Source organism: Balaenoptera acutorostrata, chromosome 18 (genome assembly GCF_949987535.1).
Source record: "Balaenoptera acutorostrata chromosome 18, mBalAcu1.1, whole genome shotgun sequence".
NCBI classification, from domain to species: domain Eukaryota; kingdom Metazoa; phylum Chordata; class Mammalia; order Artiodactyla; family Balaenopteridae; genus Balaenoptera; species Balaenoptera acutorostrata.
The window spans coordinates 55,796,580-55,814,722 of record NC_080081.1 but is presented as its reverse complement, the minus strand read 5'-3'; the positions used below and the strand labels follow the sequence as shown (position 1 = coordinate 55,814,722).

Below are 18,143 nucleotides of genomic sequence, written 5' to 3'. Positions count from 1 at the left end.
GCCACGGAGCAACTAAGCCCGTGTGCCACAACTACTGAGCCTGCGCTCTAGAGTCCGCGAGCCACAACTACTGAGCCCACGTGCCACAACTACTGAAGCCCGCACACCTAGAGCCTGTGCTCCACAACAACAGAAGCCACCGCAATGAGAAGCCCGCGCAGCAACGAAGACCCAGTGCAGTCAAAAATAAATAAATTAAATAAATAAATTAAAAAAAAAAAAAAAAGAATTGGCCTGTAGAGGTATCACAACTCTTACAAAGCAAACTAGTCTCATTATTGTATAATTGTGCCTGGTTTTGACTAACATCCCTTATTTACCACATTTTGAATCCTTGAATCAGCTAGAGCATGTCAGTGTTAGGTGGAATGGAAGAAATTATTTAGTTGAACCCACTTAGTTTCTGATGAGAAGGTTGAGGCCCAGAGAAGTTAATTGACTTTCCAAACGGTACAAAGCAAATTAGCAAATAGTTCGTACAAGAAATCGGCTCCAAGTATCCTTTAGCTATTTATTAAAAATCAAATCTATTTTTAAAGAATACAAAATGGCCACCATTAAAGATATTCAAATAGAATCTGCTGTGGATTCTGCAGATCCTTCCAGAAACAGTCCAGAAGTGTTTTGAGCAGCATTATTGTAATAAATGTGTCTTTATGTATGAAAAATAAGCTTATCATCTTATTATAGTAAACGTATTTCCATATGTAAGTTCCATTATGTTTGTTTAAAAAAAATCAGTTAGACTGTAGTCATAACTTTTATACAGATGTCTTAAAATGACAGCAGAATAAAACTCTATCGCAATTTTGAAATGTTTCTTGTTTTTCTCATTTCTCATGGAAAACATCTATAAGATACTGCTAAGATAACCAAACATTATCTCCCGGGCTGAGGCAAGCTTGTCCTTGTGCTGTGCTGTCTGATGAGATACCTGCTGGCTACATGTAATTTAAACTTAAATTTTAGTTAATTAAATAAAACTTAAAAATCACGTCCTTGAGTACTCAATAGCCACATTGGGCTAAAAGCTACCATGTTAGACATCTCAGGTATATATATTTCTATCAACACAGAAAATTTTCTTGGTTAGCGCTGGTCTAGAATTCTCATAGTCAGTATACATATTTTAATTTACTGATTATCTCTTACACAGCCTCTAGAAAAGCTGGAAAGTGGTGGCAAGTTTGGGGGACAGTATTTTAAATGCTTATTTGTTCTCTAAATGTTGCTAGCTATTCTGCATAGTTTAATTTTTAGAAAGAAGAAAAAAATTATTTTCACCCATCTTTTCGAGCATGATTATATGTGTGGAATTCATATCAGTTGTCATGTCCTGGCTGCGAAATTTTAAAGTATGCTGAAGTTATGGCAAAAACTCTGTTAATGATGCCAAAGCTAAGGGTAGAAAGATCTGGTTAATTAAAATCTCTTTATGATGTCATAACATTTGAAATGAACTAGTCTAGACATAAGACAATGGAAGTTAGGTTGAATTCATTCTTAATAGCCATTTTATTTGCAAAGGCCTTAAATTATCTACCTATCTTCATTAATCCTAACATCCAGAATGAAAAGTCCACTTACTAACAAGGATTGGGTCAGCTCTCAAGACTGACCTGGCATCATGCTACAGGTCTATTTGCAAGTTCTCCTGCTCCACTATAAGCAATTTGAGGGCAGTGACCAATCCTCCATGGCTTTTGTTGGCCCCATGGTAGTTCAAATGAAGTCTTGCCAATACATTTCCCGTTAAGTGTTATTTGGACAAATAAATAAATGTTTCATCTGGTCTGCCTTGAAAATCATTCTATTTGGGAGCAGGCTCATAGGGTACGTGGATGTGACTGCTTCAAGTTCTTTTCATTGTGGAGTAATATCTACGGAGCTGACTGCTAGGATGGAATTCCTGCGTGGTTATCAGTCCTTTTGGTGAATCTGTGCCGAATTAAATTAAGGACCAATGAATGAGCCACAGGCTCTCTAAGAGGAAAGCTAGTGCTGCTTATTCTGTTTGATTTGCAGGAATAGTAAATCCAGTTTCAAAATCGAGATGAACTAGGAGAGCTATAAATACCATAATAAAATTAGAGTGGGTCCAGGAAATAAATAAGCAGTTTTCAGTGTCTGTGTGTATAACATGTATCACTGAAGCACACAAAGATACATTTTCTGTTTTCCTTTTCCACATATTTTATATAAAGTGGCATTTCTCTGAGGAATAGTATTTCTTGGAAAATTAAATAGGTAAATGTATATCTGCTGTGACTCGGCTGGACCAGCTGGGCAGTGATCCTTTTAAACCATTGAGAGCTCTCTCAGTCAGTCTCTGGTGAGATCCATTTCCCCTGCTTCTGGTGGGTCTTGTTCTTTATGTAAATGCTCAAGGCATACTCTGCGCTAGAAGAATTCTGAAGCCGTAACCCAGTCCAGCACCTTTTCTTTAAAGAATATTTTTTAAAATTAAATTTGTCTCCTTCCCAACTAAATGGATGTAAAATCCGGTGAAATTCTTGCCAGACACTAACAGCATCTGTTGTGTCCTGTGGCCTGAGGTTACGCAATACCTTAAGGACTTAGGGGGAAACAATTCTTCTTTCTGTCCTGCAGCTCCTGGTGTTGGTCACGGAGAATGATAATGTCTTATTTCTTCATTTTTAGATAACAATCAACAGAGAGAGTGGTGAAGACGTGAGTTCCCCCAAACACGGCCAGGAGGACCCAGACAACATGCCGCACGTGGGCGGCAATACTTGGGCTGGCGGCACAGGTTCGTAGCGCGGCATTCTCCTGGGTCAGGCTTCCAGAGACTTCGCAAGCCCGTGTGGACATCACAGCAGCCCCAAGAAGGCTCAGGAATCAGCCTGCCTTCTCTGTCTCCCCCGTTAGTCGGCTGGAGTGTGCCTTTGCCCTCTGTCCCAGCATGACATCAAGACACGGAAAAACCCTGGCATTTGGAGTCCCGCAGACTCTGCTACCCTCTGACCTAAGACCGTTCTGGTCCTCCCAGGGTTGCTTCATCCATAAAAGGGGCATAATATTAACTGCCTCACAAGCTTGCGATGAGGATTCAATGAGATTATGATTGTAAAGCGCTGAGCTCAAGACCTGGCATGAAGAATGTATTCATTAAAAGTGTTAATCCCCTCTTTTAAATTCCATGCCCTTGGGAATCATGCCAGAAATCGACAGTAAATTCTTTCTTGACCAGCTGACTTTGAAAAGAAATGGTCCTGGTCCTCCACATCTCAGAAGTGAGCATGTTGAGGATGCAGGGTTTTGAGATAAGAGGGGTGGTTGTGGTCTGAACCGATGACTGGGGTCCACTCCTTCCTCTTGGCTGCCCGACAAGAGCATTGTTCCCACAGCTGCTGCCTTCCTCTTTCCTCTGCGGCAGCTGGAGTAGACACATCTGCAGAGCCGCAGGAATAGGGCCAGACTGTGTGCGCACTGTCTGATCTTATCACGGCCATGAGCGGTGCTGGCATGAGCTCTGTTCTTCGCCTTCCCTGAGGTTGGTCTGTGCCTCTTGGCCTTGACAGCCTCGGGAGGAAATGGGTTTCTGTGTTCGGACAATGTGCTATCAAATCGGCCTGTGGACTCCTTGCCTGCTCTGTTTATTCATCAAGCATCAGCTTGAAAGAAAGGATATTTTGAGAAATGTCCTTTGATCTGGAAGTTAGTGTCAAGCCAGCAAGATTTAATCCATGTGGAATGCATTGTGGGACGAGCTGGCCAGATGCAGGTTTCCCAGCAATGGGCTCCTCTGGAGCGGACGTTCTCGCTTGTTATTCAGCTTGTGTCTACTAGCTCACATATCTGTCCAGCCTGAAGACCCTGCTTTTGCTTCCCCCAGCCTTTATTTTTCAATTTATCAAGGCTCTTTTGCTGCAAATTTTTTTTCTCTTTGTCACTCTCTTCCCTCAGAATTCTCTATATTGAACTGAGCTCTGTCCCAACAACTCATTTGATTCCTTCTTTGTCATCAGAACCCGTCCATTGCCTCTCTCCCCCTTATCTTAACAGATTTAGGATGTTCAAGGTTAGCTTCAAGGTTATACCTTGAAGTCTGGACTCTCTGGCAAGCATTTTCATTTAAGAAGTTCAAATTAAAGGCTCTTGGAAGTGGAGGACGTGAAGAACTCTGTCCTCACGCCCTCTCCACCCCCGTATGATTTTGCCAAGGGACCGTGCTTTCCCATGCTGTCCGTCACTCGCACCAGCCTCTATAAATGGTTGTGGGTCCTTTCCTCGTTTCACCAAAAACGATGTCATCTCAGCGCCCTTGAACTTTTAAGCTCTAATTCATGACCCACCTATACCTCCAGGAGGAAGGGAGTCAGGTCCCAGAAACCTGACTTGTATCTCATCATCAGTGTCCAATTTCCAGTCCCCTCCGCCTATAGGCCGTCCACAGGTGACAGCCAGGAATCACACACACCCAAGACGGAATTTTCCACCAGCCATTTCTAAATAAAAATGAAATAAGATGTGCTGGAATCAAAGGATAAATAAACTATAATTAATAGGCTGTTCTCATGGTATTTCCCAAAAGGAAATGACCTACCTGGACTTTGATAAGGGAAACAGAGTATGCTGAGTTCTTGCTTTTAACTTATTACACCACTTAAGGCTTCAAGGGAGAAAAGGAAAATGTAGCATAATTTAACCAAAGCCTAAAAGCTTTCAAATTTTCCACTTTATGAAACTTAGAAATGACCTCATTCTATGTGACTGGTAGTTGTGTAAATAATAGTAAGAGCAGTCACTTATAGAGCTCTTATTTTGTACCATACACTGTTCTGAGCATTTTAGCCTCATGACAATCCCATGAAGTAAATAATATTAGTATACCCATTTTCCAGGTGATGAGACTGAGCTTACAGAGAAGTTAAGGGACTTCCGTCAAGGACACATGACTAGTGCATTGGAACCAGGATTCAAACTCAGGCAGTCTGACTTAGCTATAGAATACTGTACTATATAATACTAGTATACTATACTAATCTATACTATACTATACTATAATATAATATTCAATATTATGCTGCCCCTCCAATATTGGATTCTCTTCTAAGTTCCCAAGTGATTTGTGAATGAACAAAAGAAACTGATTACTAGTATTTTAATCATTATAAAGCAGGGGTAATAAACTGGTAGCCCAGGGGCCAAATATGTAGCCAATCTAGCCAATATATGTATTTTGGGGGTCAAGGCAGTGTTTTAAAATAATATGAATTTGAATGTGTTGAGACAAGGCACGTCTTCTCTAGTTAGCCAAATTCTCACCACTTCTTATAACATTACCTACCTAATCTTCTAGGCATTTAATTTTACATTATAAGTTATGCAATATTACATAATGCACATTTTCAAGCATGTAAACTTGCGTTTGTATTTATAAGCTGTCCTGAAGCTGGCAATGTTTATCTGTTGTATATTATTCTAAGCTAAAAGTCAAAGTTAGCATAATAATTGGCTTCTAATCTTGGCTTATCCACTGATATGAGGTCATGAGTAGGTGACTTAACCTCTCTATGCATTATTTTTATCATTTGCAACACAGAGGAAACAGGATCGATAGCCTGGTCATCTTTCTTTTATTTTAAGGAAAAATGAGGTTACATGTGAGGGAAGAGGAGTGTCGTTCATTGAATTGACAAATATATACTAAGTATTTATGATGTTCAAACCTCTTGTAGGTACAGAGCTACAAAGCTATGTAAAATATAATCCCATTCACACTATAGGTGACAAGAAAAGAAAAAATAAATGTTAAAGAATAACAAATAGTGCATAGGAGTATTGATCCCTGTGAGGTAGAGTCATCAGGTGAGGGGTCATGGAATTTGGACTGAGCCTTGAAATCTGCGTGGGATTGGCTGGATGGAGAAGAAGAAAGCGTCCTTGATAGGGGGATGCCCTGTGTTTCCAGAAGAGAGTCATTTGAATATTTAATTGCTAGTGAAGTACAATTCATATACTGCACAGGACTGCCTTAAAGCCATGATCTGACTTCTGTTTTGTGATCTGGATCAGACTAATCACCTGGACTTTCTGGTTTCCTCCCAGGGGGAAGAGACACTGCAGGTCTGGGCGGCAAAGGAGGTCCTTACCGGCTGGATGCAGGCCATACAGTGTACCAGGTCTCTGAGGCTGAGAAAGATGCGGTTCCTGAGGAGGTGAAGAGAGCTGCAAGAGAGATGGGCCAGAGAGCGTTTCAACAGAGGTGAGTGGACCCCATTGCATCCGGAGCAGTGTCGGCCACTGTGATGAAATGTCAGTGGACCCTGAAGTAGACCCAGATTTGTGTGATTCTATTCCTCATGCAGCAACTTGGACCCACAAACTGAAATCCGTAGCCACCCTCCTCCCAGTGGAGACAGCCGAGTGAACATAATCTCCCACCCTTTCTACTCAGGCCCTTTTAAATGTATTAATTACATATGGTCGTATAGAGGAAGGACTTGAGCACGTTAGAAAGTAAAACCAAAGATACTCCTCTTCGGAGAAACTAAAGGTCAAATCATTCCATCCACATCTATTCCCAGGCCACATAGGGAATTCAGATAATGCTACGTGATGGTCCCTTCCTGCCCTCAGGAATCTTGTAGATTTACGTGGAGACAGGACTAGTGTACACACACACACTCACACTCACACACCCCCTGGTTAAGTGCTGAAGTCCCGTGGTACGGCAGTGCAGAGAAGGGTAAGGTCCGTGGGCTGATGTGAGGTGAGGCCTGAGCTCAGCCAGTATTTGGACATTCCAGGAAGGGAAAACTAAGGGACCAGAGGCGCCAGCGTAGGATGAGCAGAGTGACTACGGCAGAGAGAGCCAGCGCTCCTATGCAGAATAAAGGGTACCAGCTGGGGCGGTGGGGAGCGAGGTTGACTGTGGAGGCCCTGTCAGTGGGTGGAGGACTTGAAATCCAGGCCAACCAGCCTGTAGCTTTCAGATGTGCTGGAACCATCCAGAGCCACTTTGATTGGAACCATCTAAAAAATGAGAAGAATCCGCATGATGCTTTCACTAGACATCCACATGTGTTCATCAGCTAAAAGTGAAAAATACCCAAGGAGCAGCAAGATCTCCTTCAGGAGTGAGGGCACAGACAGGGGTCTGGGAGGCAGATTTATACTGCTGTGCTCAGTGAAAGGAGCTGGGTGCAGTTCAGGAAAAGCACGCTCCAGGGTATGTGAGTTCCGAAGTTCCTCCCACGCAGGACATCTGGTTTTACATTACGTGCTGTGCTTACACATCCTGCAAGTAAACAGTCCAGAACAATGGGGACACAAAAATGCAGGTCCCTCCTGCCACACCCTCAGGAAAGCCTGCAAGGCTTAGGACCCTCATGTACTCAGCAGGTAGGTAAGACAAGAGTGTCACTCCCAGCCCGCTTCTGCTGGCTTCCCTGGAGACCTCAAACAATTAATTTATCCTCGCTGGGCGTCAATTTGTTCTTCTGATGGTGACTCCCCTCTCCCTTCCTCTCAGAGAGGTTATGAAGACAAATCACTATGTTAGGAATGAAAGCAGTTTAAACTTCTCAAAAAAGGATGGGAGGAATCCTATCATACAAGGTCTTGTTAGAATTAAAATATGGCTCTGCGATTCATATAAACAATAAATATTTATTTAGGAAAAGAACCAAATAATTAGATACACATCATCATCTCCTCCCCAAATGATGAGTTCCTATTGTTTCCACGCGGAAAACCTCACAAGTCCTGTCTCAACTTTTGTGTAAGCAGACAAATGGATAGAGGAGCTCACAGGGAGAAAGAAGGACCTGTATGTAGTGCTTGGGTACAAGTACACAAGCCCTTCTCTGATTTCCATGATAAGGGTGAGGAACCTGGTTCTATTAAGGACCATTGAGCCACAGGAGAAAGAAATTAAGGAGCATCTGTAATAATAAGGCAACTAAATTTAGTGGCTATAAGGGAGGAAAGAGAAAAAGTGGAGAAGGGAATGAGAAAACCAGACACCTCTACTAAGCGCTGCAGAGAAGAATCTAAGTCCGCGTGAAAGAATACTGGAAGGTGGTTGGAATACAGAGGAGATGGACAAAGGGATGAGAAAGGAGAAGATGAAATAAAAGCACATGGAGACCCTGAGAAAGACAGAAAACACACAGAAAATGTTGCTTTCTACTTTCATGTAGTAATAGTCCTATTTGATGGGTATTCAATTTAGTACTGCTAAAGATTTTTCTTAAACTTTTTATTATGAAACTTTTTAAACAGAAACAAAAGTAGAGAGTAATGTATAATGAACCCTGTGGACCTGTTCCCTCGACCTCAGGAAGAAAAATCTGCTTCCATTCCTAGTCCCCATCCCTGGGTTATTTTGAAGCTAATTCAAGATTTTCTGTCTTTTCATCGTAAATATTTCAGAGTGTGTCTCTGAAATATTTTACTTAAAAAAAAATAAAAATACAAAACCATTATCATGTCTTTAAAAAGTAATCATTCTTCACTGTCATCCAATAGTTTTAGATGCTTTAGCTTTAAAGCTATTTTGCAGTTTTAGGTATATGCAGAATGAGGTCAAGTCCCTGCATTTGTGCTTTTATAGCACCCTGTACCTTTTCTCCATAGCTCTTATCACTCTTTCCCATAGTGTTATTATTTGTGTGAATAGCTTATTTCTTCTCCACTGACTTCCAGTTCATTGAGGGCAGGATATTTTGCCCTCTAGTATATCCCCAGTACCTACGCCCAGAACCTGGTGCCCGGCAAGCACATACATATTTGTGGAATGAATAATACACAAGTGCATACAAGTAATGGTATCACCCTTTCATCCTTAATTCAAAGACTGGCTAAAGCCAGACTGACAGCCAGACCTATCCATCAGCCTAGAGGTCCACCATATTGCCTCGAAGAGCCTAATTCTACTGATGGGTTCTTGATATTATCAACATAATATTTACTTAGCATTCATTTGTATCTGGATTTCAGCTAGATACTGGTTCCTACATATCAAGAATTGCTTAGGGCTTCCCTGGTGGTGCAGTGGTTGAGAGTCTGCCTGCCAATGCAGGGGACACGGGTTCGAGCCCTGGTCTGGGAAGATCCCACATGCCGCAGAGCAACTGGGCCCGTGAGCCACAACTACTGAGCCTGCGCGTCTGGAGCCTGTGCTCTGCGACAAGAGAGGCCGCGATAGTGAGAGGACCGCGCACCACAGTGAAGAGTGGCCCCCGCTCGCCGCAACTAGAGAAAGCCCTCGCACAGAAACGAAGACCCAACACAGCTAATAAAGAAAGAAAGAAAGAAAGAATTGCTTAACTCAGGAAGAGTAACAGGTGGACAAGTGTAAGACATGTATAAAGCAGAACAGAAATAGTAAACCAATAAAACAAGAATGAAATAGATGGCGAGGTACTTTTACATGCTTGGAAAAGCATTTAAGGTGGACACCAACTGTGGAAATTGTACCCACTACCATTTGCAAAACTAATCAGCCCTACACCCTAGATTTCAGCTTGTGTTTGTTTTCCTCATAATTGATCCAAAAATTATAGTATTTAAGTCTGACCTATACGAAAAAGTAAAATGAGAACTAAAATTCCCAGACTCTTACGTAACAATAAATATACCCTTTACGAATATACTGTGCCAACAACGTGCAGTCAGTCCACATAGATTACTAGGATGTGAAGCAGCTGTGCCCTGAAGTTTTGATCAGGGTTAAAGCAGCAGAAAGACCTATTTTCAGCTCACTTTGTGGGTTTGAGAGTATTAGCCCTGGGAGTCTTGTCTCAAACAGAGGCTAAAATGTCCTATTTTCTTTCACTGCTCCCTGCTTCGGTCTTCATCTTTCAGAATGTTATCAGCTTTGAACACCTTGTAGGTGATTTTTGTGAAAGCTGACACAGCTTGGAATATGATTTCCAGATCTCTTCATAATTAGAGCAGCATGTGGTGTGTTTTGGGTGCAACACAATCGTGCCAGAGGTTTCCCTATAACTGGAGTTAATTCTGATCTCTCTACAATGAACAGTCTGCCTGAGTTGACTTACTAACTGCCTGGCTCCTTCCTTGATGTGTGTGTGTGTGTGTGTGTGTGTGTGTGTGTGTGTGTGTGTGTGTTTCCCCTGCTAAGGACAAGCTATGCCTACATTTTTTTTCTAATCTCCCTTCTTTGGAAAAGTACTAATCTCCCTTCTTTGGGAGAGAGCACATTAGCCTCCCAGGTATGAAGGGGTTGGTAGCATGTCCTGCAGTGTCATTGTGCCCAGCTTCTGTCAGGCTTGATACTTGAGACATATCTTAATCTAATGAAAATTTACAGAGAGGTTTAAGAGATTGCCAAAACTAAACATAAGAGGCATTGTTAGGAGGTCAAGTCCTATACACATATTCCTTTTCGTCCTTCAGAGCAGAGAGTAAATTAGATTTAGAAGGGCACCTTGGCTTGTCACCTCAGGAAACGACCATTCAGATATTATTTACCTTTCAGGTATTTACCTTTTGATAGCCAGTGTTTTCAAAAGTGCTATCCAACAGCATTTATTGAATGCCACTGGGTGCCAGGGTTTGTGCTGGTACTGGAGATTCTGAGAAAAAATAAGACATGTTCCTTACCCCAGAGGATTAGAAGAGAAAAAATGAGAGTACATCACATGTAGTAAAGGTATTTTTCATTAAATTTTTGGCTCAGGTATACACACACGTGTGTGTACATGCATTTTTGTTTACTGGATCTCAATATAAAGCTTATTTCCTACTGTGGAAAATAAAGTTCGAAAAACACTATGATAGGGCAAAATAGACATATGTATTAACAGCAATGAAGTGTATAGGTCCCATAGCAGATAACTGTGGAAGATACGTGAGAGAGAATGATCATGAAGGGATTGAGCCAGAATTCATAGGACGTGAACTTTGAGCCCGGTCTTGACACCTGAGGTGGCATTAGCTAACCCAGCCAGGTGGTAGGGCAGGAATTGCATATCTGCCCTCATGGTGGTCTAAGCCTAACATTATGTGATTCTAATAAGCCTTTAGTGCTCTGCCCTGTGATGGATGGATTCTTCCCAGTGCTTGGCCAGACAGGGAGGAATAGAGACCATTCATCCTCATTGAGCATTTGGGGGTTCTGTTCCAGCCCAAGGCAATAAAACTATACTCCTGATAAGAGTTTCAGCTCTACAGCTAGGATCCATACCTCCAAATTGTGTACATGCACACACACACACACACACACACACACACACACAGAGCAGCTTAGAACACTGTGTTGTGGTTAGGCTTTTGAGATATGCATTCATCATTCCTTGTCCTAGTATTAGTACCCTTTACATTTATAGAAATTTGTAGAAATGTGTATTATGGATAAAACACTGTAAAACCTTCTACTTATAATTAGATTAAGATGCTGCATTTTAAATAGTTGAGTCTTATTTGTATTTCAGTCACTCAGATCAATTTATTTTGAGCATCTATTATGCTAGGGATCATGGTAGGCACCGTGCAGACAAAGATGAGAAAGAAAGGAGCAAAGAGTCCAGTTGGGGAGGCAGGAAGCAGACTACTATAGCATAGGTAGCAATGTTCTGACAGAGAAAAGCATGAAGTGATTCAAGAGCACAGAAGACAAATCTGAAGATCAGAGCAGGCTTCCTGGAGGAGGTGACCATTGATATGAGCCTTGAAGAGTTCGTGGAAGTTAGTAGGCAAAGAAGCAGGGAAAGGCACTCTGGGTGGGAGAGAAGCCCATGCAGGGGCTCAGGGACAAGGGCACACAGTGGGTTGAGGAAACTGCAAGTGGGCTGGCAGGGCTGCGGCAGAAGCAAAGAATGAAAAACAGTAAAAAGGAGCACTGTCCTGGGAGGACAGAATTTCAGTGCCACAATAATATTAAAACACAATTATCCTATTTAAAGTACACAGTCAATTTCAGAAAACTCCTCTATTTTACATAGCAACACATTTATTTACATTCTCTGGGCCTGAGCTGTTATCATGATCAACCAAATATATGTCCTTGGTCTTAAAAAGCAACCCATGGGATCTCTCTAGGAATCTGCCACACGAACTGACCATCTGCCAGCATCACGACACGTGTTTGGGATACAGCAGCGGTGTGCTACAGAGCTGAGTCATACTGGCTCACGTGAACCAACTGCACATTTCTTTCTAACTCAATGCTCAGGGGCCTCACTATTGATAGCTTAACATCGACCACCACAGAAATCAACAAACACTACAAATCAGGGCTGCTTTTTCCTCTACAGGGCTACTTAACCATTTCCTAGCGCATCACTGCACACACATTCCTCTTTTGAAATGTTAGCTGGAGACATCACTTCTGGCTTTTTTTCCTCAAAGGCCTCCTGAGTTACCGAGGATTTTGCTACAGTTCTTAGCAGTAGATGAATGGAAGTAAAAGAGGCACAGGTACAGGCTTTCAGCTGTTGTCTTTTTTTGCCCTCTGATTTTAGGCTAAAGGAGATCCAAATGAGTGAATATGATGCTGCAACCTATGAAAGGTTTTCAGGGGCTGTTCGACGGCAGGTGCACTCCCTCCGAATTATCCTGGATAATTTACAGGTAATCAACATGTATGGGCCAAGAAAATAATCTGGGCCCCAAACTGGACCCACCCCAAAACTATTGGAGAAAGTTATCTGAACCCTAATCAGCCAGTCCAAAAAAAATGAGTCAATGCCAAAATGTTTGCATAAAACTGTGGGTCACTTCATGGCTTTCTTAGTTCAGTTTGTCAGGTAAAAAATATTTGACCTCACCTTTCCTCCTTTCCAGGAAGCAGTAATTTAACCAGTGACCCTAAAAGGCATCAGACTTCCTGATTCTCCTCATCTAGATCTATGAGTGTCCCATCTCTACTAGAAATCCACAGATAGAATTCTCTCCCTGCAAATCACTTTGTTGTGAATGACTCTCCCAGGCAATGACAAGAACATTTTGGATCATCCAAACTGTGCATCCCCTGTGCACCCTGACCCCTCCTCCCCTGGTCCCCACATTGCCGGCCTCTTTGCAGTTTCATAGGCTGGTCGTCTCAGAACTAGTTCATGTTGCTATTGCCCCTAAAAATATTAAGATGCTTCAATATTTCTTTTTTTTTTTAATATTAAGTTGTTTTTGCATTTGATTTATAAGATAAACACCTCATGCCAGAGTCTGTAAAAAGCATGTCTGTATTATCTGTGATAACAGAGACTAGTAAGACATTTAGCGTTATTAATAAGATTTCAGAGGATAAATTTAAGTGAACAAACTGCTTTCGAATCCATTAGAAGCATAAGATGCTTCAATATTTCTTAAGCAAAGATTTGTTATTTGGAGATTTTACACTTAAGATTGTGTTCTGACCAATTTGCACAGATAATTAAGGGAGGGCTAAGTATTCTGAAAAATCACAAATTATGTAAGATTGTTTTGCCTGAAGAGAGAGAGAAGCCACATTTCAGGGGAGAGGGGGCAGGATTAGGAGCCAGGCTGTGGTGTGCTCCTTCCTCCGTTCTGCTCTGGAATCTTCTGTCCTTTCCTTTGAAGTCCATGGCCTTCAGTTATGCCCTTTCCCTCTTTGGTTCTTTTGGGGGGAAGTTTTATTATTATTTGCTAGTTATTGGAGGTAAGAAGTTTTCATTATGCTCTTTTAATCTACCATTTCAACCTCAAACTCTGAGAAAGCCTCATTTCTAAATAGATCTAAACTACATCAGGAGATTAGGAAAAGTTACATCACTTCCAAAGGGAAAGGAAGGAGAAAGGTCTTTATAATGATTAACTAGTTGCCTAATTTCAAAATCTAGGGAGTGTAAGACTTAAGTCGTTTGCTTTAAAAAAAAATCCATATACAGGTATTTAAGATAAAACAGCGTAAGATTTTATGTAAATTATGTGAACAACATAACATTGAATGATTGGATTTTCTTCCATAATCACTCACTTAAAAAGTGCTCATTTCCCTGAACACTGAGGGCAACTTCTGGGTGGGCTCTGAGCTCCAGGGCAAAACAGTAGGCAAATAAGACCCAAAATGAGTGGTTCACAGGAGATAAGGGTAATGGGAGGTATGGTGCTGGTACTAAGACTGAAGAGTGAGTATAGTCCCGTCATTCGTTCATTTCTTAAGTTCTTGATGGGATAGAAAAATAAAATGCAGGGCTTCCCTGGTGGTGCAGTGGTTAAGAATCTGCCTGCCAATGCAGGAGACACAGGTTCGAGCCCTGGTCCGGGAAGATTCCCACATGCTGCGGAGCAACTAAGCCCGTGCGCCACAACTACTGAAGCCCAGGCGCCTAGAGCCCGTGCTCCACAACAAGAGAAGCCACTGCATTGAGAAGCCCGCGCACCGCAACGAAGAGTAGCCCCCGCTCGCCACAACCAGAGAGAGCCTGCACGCAGCAACAAAGACCCAACGCAGCCATAAATAAATAAATAAATAAATTTATTTAAAAAAAGAAAAGAAAAAGAAAATGCAGTCCCTGCCCTCAAAGAAGGAACTTTAAGAAGACAAGCAAGCAGTTTCCTAAGTTCTGTAGAGAGGTATGTGCATGATTCTATGGGATGAATGAGAAAATGCTTCACCGAGGATGCAATGCTTGAGTTCACTCTTAAAAGATGCTGAGGAACTTTCCAGGTGGTTGAGGAGTGAGGGCATTCCAGACACAGGACACAGCACATACAAGTGCACAGAGGCATGAGAGAGCACAGTGAGTTCAGAGAATAGCACGTTACGCAGTGTGACTGAGAAGACCGTGTACGTGGTGGGGGACAAATGGCAAGGGAGAAGGCTGGCACAGTTGTAAGGACCAGATCGTGATCTGGCCCTGGATGCCGTGCGAACTTGCACACAGCATTGGGTTTGACCCGGTGGACAAACAGGCCATTGAAGGATTCACAGTACTAGGAAGAGATGCAAGAATACATTTTTAATTGAAGGAATCAAAATCCTCATCTGGTATTAGTTAATATCTTGATTGATATTCACTGGGCACCATGCTAATTACTTTTACAAACATCAATGCATTTAATCCTCACATCAACCCTTTAAGATAAATGATATTATGTTTACAAGATCAGCCAAAGGAAGAAAAGTCAGGCCCAGTGCTGTGACTTCTCAAAGTAGGACACCAATGAAGCCTGGGTTAGGATTAGGGTTAACATTAAGGAATGACTCTTCTGTGAAACACCACAGCAATGAGACCAGTATCAGAAAACCATGTTTAGTTTTGCTTCCAGCTTGCAAAGAGAGAAATGCAAGAAAATTGTGAAGGACTCAAAGAAAGGCAGCAGATAAGACTAAATAGATGGAAAAGTGTTTTGTTTTTTTTTTTTTTTGGCACCAAAAAAAAAAAATCTGTAAAGGTATTAGGGTTAATAACTTTCTAAATACCCTCAAATAGAGTAAATAATTGTCTCAGGGAAGTTTTCATTCTCTTCTCCCCTGGAAATCTGAAAAAGAGAAAACAGGCTCAAATAATGGCAAGGAAGAGCTTTAAGATATAAGAAAAGGAATAGAAGTAATTTAATCCTTAAATGAGTACCTAAAATGGATATAGAACTTCCATCTCTAGAAATCTTTACAAGTAACACCCACATCTTAATAACAGCAAGCATTTATTGAGCAATTACCATGTGCCGGTTATTCTACTAGGTGCCTTACGTTATCAGCAGCAGCACCAAGATCTCTTCCATCATCATCAACACCATCATCATCAGCATCATCCTTAGTGGCTAATAATGCCAGCTCTGGAGCCAGACTGCCTGGGTACTGTAAAATGGGAAAAACAGATAAAAGGCAGTTATTAAGATTAACTAGGATGATTTGTCTTGTAGGAGCGGATATCAATGGTGTCATAACAGGCTCAAGGGCAGTCATAGCAGAGACAGCATTGTGGGACCCCTGCCATGCCCTCCAGTTTCCTTCTTTTATTTTTTCTTCTTAAAAGAAGAATTAAATTTATTTGTGATTTAAAAAAAAAAAAGATTAAGATGATACACATAAACCCCTTAAAACAGTGCCTAGCATATAGCATTCTCTACAGAAGAATTAGCTTCATCATTTCCTTCATTGCACCTGCTAATATTCATCAACCTGGACTGCAGGCCAGGCACCCAGTCAAGTACTTTACATTCATTGTGCTATTTAGTCCTTACAATAACCAGTCAGTATTATTTTCTACATTCGATAGGTAAAGAGACTGAGCCACATAAATTATCTCAATTCTCACAATCTTATGAAATACAGATATTTTGTTCCCACTTTATAGTGAGGGAACTGAAGATTAGGAAGATGACGTAGCTTGTCCTGGGTCCCTGTGGCTAGCGTAGCAGGTGTCTGAGCCCAAAGCCCAGGTCCCTGTGATCTCTTAAGCCTGTTACCTTCTTCCAACTCTACAACTCTGTGAAAAGTATAACTTTCACATATACTCTTAAAACATTTTGCATCATTATCCAAATGCCAACACAGGATCCTCATCTGGTATTAGTTAATGTCTTGATTGGTATTCACTGGGCACCAAGCTATAGTTACTTTTACAAACATCATTGCATTTAATCTTCACATCAACCCTTTAATATAAACGATGTTTTATTTACAAGATCAGCCAAAGGAAGAAAAGTCAGACCCGCTGCTGTGACTTCTTAAGTATTTTCAAGTGTTTCCCTTATCGAATCTTTTTTTTTTTTTTAATCCAAGGTGTTATTCTCAAGTGGGGCTTCTAATCCTCAATTTGGAAAGATAGTGCCAGTTGCAAACAGCCGCTGGCCAAGGATAGACAGGACTTCATGTGGAATATGAATCTTTAGATTGCAATGGAAACAGGAAGGCCTGGATTTGGTCACCTTTTGGCCATCTCCTGCCAGTCCTGTGTGGTTCTGATTGACTAATAACATCCAGCTGTCTTGAGGTTATTGTGTAATCCCAGTAACAATGGGTGTTTCCTCAGTGATCAGCACAAAGTCGGGCCAGGAACTAGCAAATCATCATTCGAGGTGACTTTGAAAGCACAGCTTCAAGCCCATGCATTGAGAGGCTGGGCTGAGATCTGAGGAAAGGGGACGTCTTGCCGCCCGTGTCAATGCTGCTTCCGCATGTGCCTCTGTTGCATCACGGGTCACTCTTCTCAATTAAGACAGCTGTCATCAGTGACCTTCCTTTGCTTCTTGACTGGATTCTTCATGGGATATCATAGAGTCCTGGTGATTGGACCTTTTATGAATCAGTAACAAGAGTTTTCTCATTAGAATAGTAGGGTCTATAATAACTTCAATTATACTCGCTTCAGAATCTGAATCTCTGATTCCAGCTTTCCCTAACAATAGAAAATATCCATTTCTACAAAAAGCCACTGATTTTAATCATATCTTCTCTCCAGTGTTTTTTCTAATCTACAATCAGTAATTTCATTCTCAGGTTAAACTAAATTAGCCTTTCTCTGTTTGCTTTGCCTAGCATGATATCTCCATGAACCAACAATTACGTTCCTTTTTTTTTTCCTTTAGTGGTTCAAAATGAGCTTGTGTTCAGATAAATGGTGTTTGTGAACCCTGATGTGTGACGTGCACTGTGCTTGGCACTGAGGGCACAAAGATTAATAAGATGTTGTCTCTGTCCTCACAAAGGTATTAACTTCAAGAGGTGGGGAAGACAGGCACCTGCACAGATCATTTCTGTTTAATATGTAAGCGTCTAGGTAGAGGAATGAACAGTATGCAGTGGATGCCCAGAGGAAAGGGATTCTAGGATAGAGTTTGAAGGAAAGAATCCATGACCTGAGTCTTGAAGGACACACGAATATTAACCAGGCAAAGAAGGGTGAAAACAATGCCCAGCCGAGGGCACAGCACAGACAAAGGCCTGACACTGTGGTCTCAGGTGTGAGCTGAGGTCCAGCCAAGGGCAGGATACCACTCAGTGTGTGATGCAAAAGGCTTTGAGGCTGGGAGGCAGGTAGGTACCAGGTAAGGAACTTTATTCTGAGCCCCTGCTTTGCCGTATGTAAAGAATGGAAAGCATTTCCCCATTTGCTTTGTTTAATCTATAGTAACTGTGTTTCACCCAGTGGACATTTACTGAATATCTATTTTGTCTAAGAGTTCTTGCCTTCAACAGCTAACCTTCTAGTGAAGAAGACATGTTTAGTTGTAAGAGAAGA

At 41.6% G+C, this 18,143-nt stretch overlaps 1 protein-coding gene across 3 annotated transcripts in view; it reads left to right on the top strand.

The window, feature by feature from the left end:
* The window catches only part of VWA8 (von Willebrand factor A domain containing 8), a 364,979-nt gene that overhangs the window by 310,940 nt on the left and 35,896 nt on the right, over nt 1-18,143 (top strand). For all 3 annotated transcript variants that reach the window (XM_057532758.1, XM_057532757.1, XM_057532756.1), the window contains 3 exons: nt 2,662-2,770; nt 6,073-6,229; nt 12,456-12,564. In XM_057532758.1, the coding sequence (XP_057388741.1) occupies nt 2,662-2,770; nt 6,073-6,229; nt 12,456-12,564 (375 nt within the window). The remainder of the gene's footprint in view (nt 1-2,661; nt 2,771-6,072; nt 6,230-12,455; nt 12,565-18,143) is intronic.